The sequence below is a fragment of the Trichechus manatus genome, unplaced genomic scaffold, assembly GCF_000243295.1.
Source record: "Trichechus manatus latirostris isolate Lorelei unplaced genomic scaffold, TriManLat1.0 scaffold00024, whole genome shotgun sequence".
Classification (NCBI taxonomy): domain Eukaryota; kingdom Metazoa; phylum Chordata; class Mammalia; order Sirenia; family Trichechidae; genus Trichechus; species Trichechus manatus.
In genome coordinates this window covers 21,557,256-21,567,182 of record NW_004443960.1, presented here as the reverse complement: position 1 = coordinate 21,567,182, position 9,927 = coordinate 21,557,256, and the positions used below count along the sequence as shown (strand labels likewise).

The following is a 9,927-nucleotide window of genomic DNA, read 5'->3' as shown; positions in this document are numbered from 1 at the left end:
TTATTATATTTATTTATTTTATGTTTGCTTACTGTGTCCTAGCTTCTTGTTTTGTTTTGATATGCCAAATAGGCTGCTCATGTGAGCTAGCCCGATCACCAGCACCCCTGAAGCTCCAACATCCTGCCACCAGGTGGCCAGACCTGCCACTAAGTATGTGAGCCCAGGAGTCCACCCACTCCTGTATGTATTCAGCTCAGGTGTCCAGGTAGTCAGCCACCAAGTGTGTGGTGTAGGCTCTCACCTACAGTCCTAGACAGGTATCTGGCTGCAGCAGGAGGTCACACGCTGAGCAAGGCAGGGGCCCGACGGCCACCCTTGAATGTCCGGGAGGAAAGCATGTCCCTATTCCCTAGAGAGCTTAGGTAGATGGGTTTTGCAGCCGGACTATGAGCACCCAGTGCTGTTGGCTGTAAGGACTGGGGGGCACCACTTATTCTTGGGCCCCTGTCACAGGTGGCTAGGTGGTGTGGGTGGAGCCACCAGTCCTCAGGCCCCTGATGTAGGTAGGTGAAGACCCTGCTTAATGGGCAGAGCAGTGTCAAATGTTAGGAACCTGCCACTTCTCAGCTGAAACAGTTGAAGTTAGACTTCAGGTATGTACCCTGTTGTACTGTGGTCATGAGGGCCTATGCTGTTGAAATGGGCCCAAAGTCTATGCAGGGGGAAAGGCACTCAAAGTCCATGGAATTCTTATGTCCGTGCCTAGGCAAAGGAGCAGTGCCTACCCTGAGTTCCTGGCTTAGGGGAGCCAGCAGATTATTTTTTCCCGTTTTTAATTTGTTCACTCTCCAAGGCCAGGAGAATGGCTCAGTGTGCATGACGGGTCCTACTTCTGGCCCAGGGGACTTGGCAATTGCTGAAGCCGGTCACAGACCCAGTGCAGATCAGGGAGTGGGGAGGTAAATGGGAGAGGAGTTTTTCCCAAAGGGGAGTGTTTTTGATCCACGCAGTAGGCCAGATGCAAGTACTTATCTTCGCCGCTCGAGGGCGGCTTCTCACTGGTTCTGGATGGACGAGTAGACTCTCTGCTGTTGGGTCTCTCCCAATATGGAAGATGCCTCCTGAGCGCCGCTGCTTGCGTGCCTCACTGCGTATCACGAGCTGATCCAGCCTGAAGGGCTCAGGCTCTCACCACTTCAGGTCTGGCAATTCCTTGCTGCTTCTGAACCATCTCTCCCACCCCCTGCCACTCAGTCTGATTCCTCAACTTTGCCTTTGATGTTCAGGGCTCCTAGATTGTCATATATAATAGATGGGTTTTTGTTGTAAGAGGGACCACCAGAAGCGTCTGACGACTCCACCATCTGAGCCCTGCCTCTCAGAAACTTGTGTTCGTTAAGCAAAAATTATTTAAGTCTCTATGAAGTATTCCTCATGCAGGAGAACTTTGCCCTGATCTGCAAATTTTTTATTAAATCATAGAGCAATCAAATATTGTGTTATTCTTTTAAATTAATATAAGATTTTATTTTTAACACTGGTATCAGGAAAACCTTGCATATGCACATGAGAATTTAACTTTTCTTTTTCAGTTTTTTATACATAGTACCTGGCCCATAGAAAATTCTGTAAGTATTTATTGACTGCACAAATGAGGCATATGGACTGTACCATAGGGAATCAGGAGAGATGACTGTGGAGTGGTGTAGATAGGAAGAAGTGAGAATATCGAAGTTGAGCTTATACAGTTGGGAGGAGGGTAGGGCATAATCTAGGCCTTAAATAATGGGGAGCGTATTTGGGAGGGTGTAGCTTGAGCAAGAAGCAGCCCTGGTGGCTCAATGGTTAAGCTCTAAACTGCTAACCAAAAGGTGGACAATTTGAGCCTACCAGCTGTTCTGCGGAAGAAAGATATAGCAGTGTGCTTCTTTAAAGATTTACAGCCTTGGCGAGATGGGAAGGCAGAGGGGGTCAGGAGCTGGTTGAATGGACACGAGAAATCCAGGGCGGAAAGCAGGAGTATGCTATTGCAGTGTAGGGAGAGCAACTAGGGTCACATAACTATGTATAAATTTTTGTATGAGAGACTAACTTGAATTGTAAACTTTCACTTAAAGCACAACAATAAAAAAGATTTACAGCCTTGGAAACTCTACGGGGGCAATTCTACTCTGTCCTGTGGGGTCACTATGAACCAGAAATATGCATACGTTCTGTGGGTAGTTAAAAGATTTTAGGTAAGAGAGCAGTGAGTAATAATGTTGAAATATTGCAGCACTGGATTTTTCAGGGTTATAAATGTCATGGGAAAGAACTTGGACTTTATTTGTGGTGAATGTGGAGCCACTGAAAGTTTTTTTTATCAGTGGAATGACATGATAAACCAATGTCACAAATCCTTAAAGCTAAGGATTGGGTCCCACAGACTTTCTTCTTTTCTTTTTAATAATATTTTATTGTGTTTTCGATGAAAGTTTACACAGCAAATTAGGTTCTCATTTGACAGTTCCTGCACAGATTTTTCAGTGACATTAGTTACACTTTTCACAATGTGTCAACGTTCTCTTTAATTGCATTCTAGTTGTTCCGTTTCCAGTACTCTATTCTTTTCTTCTTTATATTTACCCTCTTTTCTCCTATCTTTTTCCATTTTTTATTCCATCTCAGTGTTCCTTTCTCTCCATTATTTTGGTCTAGTGGTCATGTAAACATATTATACAGACATAATGATACATGTTTTATGCGTAGTCTCTCACCCAACTGAATTTGGTTTCTTGGCCCTTTGTCTTCTACGAAAAACATGGACATAGTATGTGTCACAAAATCATAATAATAGAGCTATACCCTGTGCCTAATTTCAGTACCAAGTAAAATGAGATAATTTGGAGAGACTTATCCCTGGCATAGCAGATTTAATCTAAGACTAAATTATCAGACTAAACTATTGACAGAGTTCTAGTTTTAGCTAGATTTGTGACTAAAGAAAACTAAGGCACTGTGTGCTTAGTTTTTCCCTTGGTCACTCCCTAATGGAAGCTGTGATAAATACAAGATTATGATGTGAAAATCAGTTTGCTGGAATAATGTTATCAGCTTATTTATTTTTGGTAACTAGGAATTTAAAAACTGGTCAGCTCCTGAAAAAGATGCACATGGGTGATTCCTGCCAGGCTTCAGTCTGTCACAAAGCCTATTCTGAAATGGTAAGTGAAGGAGGACCGCTGGGACCACTCTGAGTGAGAGATATAACTTAGTAAGTAGTAAGTAACTACTAGCAAAGAACATCATGGTTGGTAGAGTAGAGGGTCAGTGAAAACAAGGGAACCACTCCATAAAATGGATTGACACAGTAGCTAAAACAGTGGGCTGACAATCATGAAGATGGTGCAGGACCTGCAATATTTTATTGTTATACATAAAGTTTCCGTGAGTCTGAGCCAACTTAACAGCACCTGACAATGGCATCAATTAGCTGACCATCCCTGCTGCCTGTATTTTTCAAGTTTGAATAGCAGATGTTTGTTCTTTCTTGAAGTTTTTGGATGAAGATATAATTGTTGGTATAATGTGATGAGTAAATTTTCTGTCTATAGGACCTAAGGGCATTTATTTCTGTCAGTTTGTGCTGAGAAATAATATGCCCACGGTCAGGTTTGTCTTCCAACCACATTGCCGTAAATTATTTATGATGTGAATGAATACCCTTAGGGAGAATGATTAAATGGTCATGATGTTTTTCTCTTAGGTTTTAGTGTTCCCATACAGAAACAGAAACAGTTTCTTAGCCATTGTGTTAATAGACTTAGCATACAGTCTAGTTTTGACATCTGAACAAATTTAAGGTGGTTGTTCAGGAGTCAGGAGTAACTGTTTGAGTACTGGCTGTTGAAACCAGGAATAGAGGCACTAGCATCAGGCTTAGCACCTGTGTAGATACTCATTTGCCAGGCCTCAGGCTCTGAACGCAAAGAAGGCAGCTTTCCCTAGTCTAACAGGATCTATAGAATTGAACTGAGAAGTTGTGTGATCTTAGGTCAGATAATCTTGAGCCTAACTTCCTTCATCCTTAAGAGGATTAAACTCATCTCTGGAGTTATTAAATTTGCCTATTATGCATTTACATAGCTTTATATCTTTTTTATTATAACATTAATACCTATTTGAAATTAGAAGTTTTAAATAATGCAGAAATGTATTAAGATAGTAGGCAGAAGTCCATCATGAAGCCAATCTCCAGAAATAATAGTTTAGTTCAGAGATCAGCAAACTTTTTCTGTAAAAGGCCAGATAATAAATATTTTTGGTTTTGCAGGCCATACAGTCTCTGTTGCAACTTCTCAACCCTGCCACTGTAGCACAGAACAGACATAGGTGATATATGCGTAAGCAAGTGGCCATGGCTGCATTCTGGTAATACTTTATGGACACTGAAATTTGAATTTCATATTATTTTCAAATGCCAGAAAATATTCTTTTGTTTTTTTCCAACCAATTTAAAAGTGCAAAAACCATTCTTGGCTAGTAGTCCATACAAAGACAGACACTGGGCCATATTTGGCCTGTAGGCCATAGTTTGCCAACCTCTAGTTTAGGATATGACCTTTAACATTTTTAAATGCCTAATTATTTTCCAGTTACAAAAGTCATTTATTCTCATTATAGAAATTCAATCATTTTAGAAATGTATAAAGTAAAAAATTAATGTTATTAATCCTAAGGTAGTCCTATAATGGAGTCCCTGGGTGGTACAAACGGCTAACACCCTCAGCTGCTAATTGAAAGGTTAGAGGTTTGAGTCCACCCAGAGGCCCCTCTGAGGAAAGGCCTGGCAATCTACTTCTGAAAAATCAACCATTGAAAACACTGTGGAGCACAGTTCTACTTTGACCTGTATGGAGTCGCCATGAGTCAGAGTCAACTGAACAGCCACTATAATTACTTTTCCCAACCCCACTCCCAAAGATAACTACTTTTAACAATTTCGGGGATGTGTATACACGCAGGAGCCCTGGTCGTGCAGTATTTGAGAGGTTGGCTGCTAACCAAAAGGTCAGTAGTTCAAATCCACCAGCTGCTCCTTAGAAACCCTATGGGGCAGTTCTGCTTTGTCCTACAGGGTCGCTTTGAGTCAGAATCGACTTGACGGCAGTGGGGTTTTTTTTTTTTTTCCGGTACACACATGATTTCCGCACAGGATAATATTTTTATTAGGAAATGTAATTTTTAAAGCTGTGAGAGATCTTTAACACATTTCCCCACAGGAACAACCGTAGGTGATGGTATCTTCTTTTGCCACTCTTTATCTTAGCTGAGAGTAGCAGTGTCTGGGTCTTAAATAGACTATTGTGGACCGGCCTAAGAATTCAGTCACCACTTCACCATCATCAACTCGTTGCCGTTGAGTCGATTCCAACTCATAGCAACCCTGTAGGACTGCCCCATAGAGTTTCCAAGGAGCACCTGTTGGATTCGAACTTCCAACCTTTTGGTTAGCTGCTGTAGCACTTAACCACTATGCCACCAGGGTTTCCAGTCACCACTTATAAGATTGTTTTTATGGGTAAATGTGTTCTGAATTTTAAAAAAACAATTTATAAATGAATATTTCTAATTTGAGGAACTCCCTCCACATGATGACATGTTCTCTTTCCCTACACCAACATTTCAGCAAATGGATGGCATGAGATGTAGTGTAGATGTCTTAGCTAGATTCATGTCTTACAAGACTGGCTAGAAAACATTGGAACCCAGAAGTCCAGCTTGGTGATAATTTCAACAGGATTAAATCCAGGGCACTTTAGCACCTGTCGATCATTCTGGTAATTCTTAGGTTTTATCTTTGCCAATGCTTTCTCTTTCCCAGCATACTCCTGATGGTTTATTTGGTTATTCATTTTTCCTCCTGAATTAGGGGCTCCTGTTTGTTGTTCTGAGTCACTCTTGTGCCAAAGAGAGTGAGTGGCTGGGAAGCCCTGTGTTTCAGCTGATTGTGATTAACCCCAAGACGACCCTGAGTGTGGATATGATGCTCTACTGTCTTCCTCAAGGGAAGGCTGGCAGGCAAGTATGTGTAACTGCTGTTCAGTGAGTGTAACTGTTTGAAAGGCACTAGTGCAAATACAAAAACCAGGTAATTTTGTGTCATTCAGATGAATGGAAAACATGAAATGCTACAGATCACAGTAAGAATGTTAATCAGTAAGATGAGATTCAGTAGATCTGAGAGTCAAACTCCATATTCCCTATATCTTGATTCCTACCAGTATGGGATTAAGTAGGCATTTTATGTGTATTCAACCCCATTTTTTTCCATAACAGAAACATTTTAAATGCAGAGTAATTAATGTTCCCTACAAGACTGTAAGGAGTCCTGGTGGCATGGTGGTTAAGGACTCAGCTACCAACCAAGAGGTTGGCATTTGGAATGCACCAGCTGCTCCTTGGAAACCCTACGGGGTAGTTCTGCTCTGTCCTGTAGGGTCGCTATAAGTCAAAATCTGTGTTATTTCCATAAAACTTAAGAAAGTTTTAAAAGTACTCTGGGAAGACATCTTTACTTTGAAATCTGACTTGAGATCAGCGTGAGCCTCTATCATCTGAGCAATTGATATTTATCTATTGATAAATATTTTTCTACTCATCTGTTGAGTGATGATAAGATATATGTATTTGTAAATAATACAGTTATTGGCATCCCAAGAGTGTTCTGAGCTGTATAGAGCTTTCAGGTAGTGCTGACATTGTTGGCCAACCATACAACGTCTGAACTTATAATTCCTGAAGACTGCCTTTATTAACATTTGAAATTAGCAACAAGGGTTGAAGATAGACCTAGTAAATCAAAATAAAGTTTTGCTTTAGTAACTCACAAGGATAAGGAGTCTTGATAGTCACAGTGCATATTTCTTTGGACCTTGTACAAAGCTTGTTTCACCAGTGCATGTTCTAAAAGATACTCTCTTTCCCTGTGCACTTGGCCAGCTGTGGGATTTCTTCAGATGTTCTTAGTTTAACAAGAACCTCAAAACTATCATCTGCAATGTCTGCTTACATATAGAATTTGCTTTCTTGAATATGGAGAGAAAACCATAGTCATTGACCTAGACATTGAGGATAAAGATAGCTACTCATCCAAGATTTCCTTTGCCACTTTTCAAACCCATTTGTTCAGCAGACCTTGAAAGCCTACTTGATGCCAAACCTGTAGAAGCACTACTGTTTCTAATCTCATGAAAGTTGGAAAAGTAGTGGCTACTGTTCCGTACAGAAAGTGCCATGAGTGAGGTTTGCACTGTTGGGGAGCACAAAGGATGGAGGGGTGCCATAATTAGCAGTGGAGCATTGCAGGGCGATTGTCAAGGAAACCTCTGGTGGAATTTCAGAGAATGAGTTACGAGTTAGCTATACATAGTTGGGTAGGAGCCAGGGATAAAAAATATTGTTCAGTTCGTTCAGAATATTCATTGAAGGCTGACCTCTGCAAGGCACCAATGATATAGCAGTGAGGAATAATAGCTAATTTTAATTGAGCATGTCCTGTCTGCTAGGTGCTGTGCTAAGCTCTTTATAGGAACCATTTCATTAAACCTTACAACAGTCCTATAAAGTTGGTGCTATTATCGTCATCCCTATTTTACTGATGAAGTTAAATAACTTGCCCGTGGTCACACAACTCTTAAGTTTGTAGAGTTAGAATTCAGACCCAGGTAGCTGAGTGCAGAGTCCCTGTCTTTAAAAGATGACCAGACTACTGCTTCCATGATGCTTACATTTTTGTAGGGCAGGCAGACACCCACCAAATATATAAATAGGGTAATTTCACATAGTGAAAGTATGTAAATAAGGTAATCTCACATATCCATGAAGATAAAAACGGGTAATGTTACAGAGAGAGGGCTCAGTGTGTGTGCTACTTTAGATAGGTGATTAGATCTGACCTTTCTAAGGAGGTGAATGGCCTGAATGATGACAGGAATGCAGCCATACAAGGATCTAGGGATAAAGCCTGCCAGAGACAGAGTAGCAAAAGCAAAGATGCTGAGGCAACAGGGAGCTTGACTAGTTTGAAGACTAGACGGAAGGACAGTGAACTCGAGTGAGAGTGGTAGAGGTACAGAGAGATAGGCAGGGACTGGATAGAGTAAGATTATGTCCAAAACTGCAGCAGACTAGCCAGCAGTCTTCTAACAAGGCATTCATATTTACAGGTATTTTTGTTCTTATTGTTGCTTTGACGCAAGTATGGTTTTGCCCTATTTTAAAGAGAAGTGTGTTTGTTTGTTTTGATATGTGATTTGAATAGTCTCTTCTCTGCTTGATACTAGGTTCCTGGAAGGTGATGTGAAAAATAATTTTGCAGCAGCAGTATTGACTTCTGGAACAATTGCCATTTGGGACTTACTTCTGGGTCATTGCACTGCTCTCCTTCCACCTGTCTCTGACCAAAACTGGTCTTTCGTTAAGTGGTCAGATACCGATTCTTATTTGCTGGCTGGACAGAAAGATGGAAGTATATTTGTATACCGCTGCTTATAAGTTTGGACAAGAAGAAAACACAGTTTTCTGGATATATTTGGCTTCTTCAGTACCTTTTTAGAGTTGTAAGTTTAAAGGAGAATAGCTGAGTGATGTTTAAAGTAACTAGTCTTACTCATTCAGACTCATTTTTTTTTCTGGTGGTGGTGGCCCTACTGATCTTGAATAATCATTATACTTACTTTGCAGGAAGGAGTTTTAGGCTGTTTTTTATAATTCCCCACATTTGCTCTTAAAGATGTATATACAGTAGGTTTAAGCTTCAAATGTTAATAAATATTTATTTTGATACATTCTGCTTGGCATTTTTTAAATAGACATTTTTAGAGCATTTTAGGTTCACGGAAAATACAGAGTTCCCATATACACCTGCCCCCACCCCCCCGCCCCAGTTTCCTCTGTTACTAACATCTTGCATTAATGTGGTATATTTGTTACAACTGATACATTATTATTCACTAAAGTCCATAGTTTACATTAGGGTTCACTGTTTGTGTTGCATAGTTCTTTGGGTTTTGACAAATGCATAACATCCTGCATCCACCATTACAGTATCATATAAAATAGTCTCACTGCCCTAAAAACGCTGATGATCTGCCTGTTCATTTGTTCCCCTCTTCCTGAACCCCTGGAAACTACTGATCTTTTTACTGTCTCTGTAGTTTTGCCTTTTCAAAAATGTCATATAGTTGGAATCATACAGGTACGTATCCTTTTCAGACTGGCTGCTTTCACTGAACAATATGCACTTAAGGTTCTTCCATGTCTTGTCATGACTTGATAGCTCACTTCTTTTTATCACTGAATAATACTCTATTGCATGGATGTACCACAGTTTGTTTATCCATTCACATATTAAAGGACATCTCGGTTACTTCCAGTTTTTGGCAGTTATGAGTAAAGCTCCTGTAAACATTCTTATGCATATTTTTGTATGGGCCTAAGTTTTTAACTCGTTTGGTAAATAACTAGGAGTGCAGTTGCTGGGTCATTGTGGGACTATGTTTAGCTTTGTAAGAAACTGCCAGACTGTCTTCCAAAGTTGTTAGATGCCATCAAGTCACTTTTGACTCATAGCGACCCTATGTACAACAGAACAAAACACTGCCTGGTCCTGTGCCATCCTCACAATCATTGTTATGCTTGAGCCTATTGTTGTAGCCACTGTGTCAATCCATCTTGTTGAGGGTCCTCCTCTTTTTCGCTGGCCATCTGCTTTACCAAGCGTGATGTCCTTCTCCAGGGATTGGTCCCTTCTGATAACATGTCCAAAGTATGTGAGACATAGTCTCGCCATCCTTGCTTCTAAGGAGCATTCTGGTTGTACTTCTTCCAAGACAGATTTGTTTGTTGTTTAGGCAATCCATGGTATATTCAATATTCTTCACCAGCACCACAACTCAAAGGCGTCAATTCTTCTTCAGTCTTCCTTATTCATCATCCAGCTTT

The 9,927-nt window shown here is 40.6% G+C and overlaps 1 protein-coding gene across 2 annotated transcripts in view; it reads left to right on the top strand.

Annotated features, from left to right (window-relative positions):
• PALB2 (partner and localizer of BRCA2) overlaps positions 1-8,785 on the top strand; it is a 31,150-nt gene extending 22,365 nt beyond the window's left edge. For both annotated transcript variants that reach the window (XM_023728526.1, XM_004373459.2), the window contains exons 11-13: positions 3,059-3,146; positions 5,855-6,003; positions 8,268-8,785. In XM_023728526.1, the coding sequence (XP_023584294.1) occupies positions 3,059-3,146; positions 5,855-6,003; positions 8,268-8,478 (448 nt within the window). In that variant the 3' untranslated portion in view covers positions 8,479-8,785. The remainder of the gene's footprint in view (positions 1-3,058; positions 3,147-5,854; positions 6,004-8,267) is intronic.
• Positions 8,786-9,927: the final 1,142 nt, after the last annotated feature.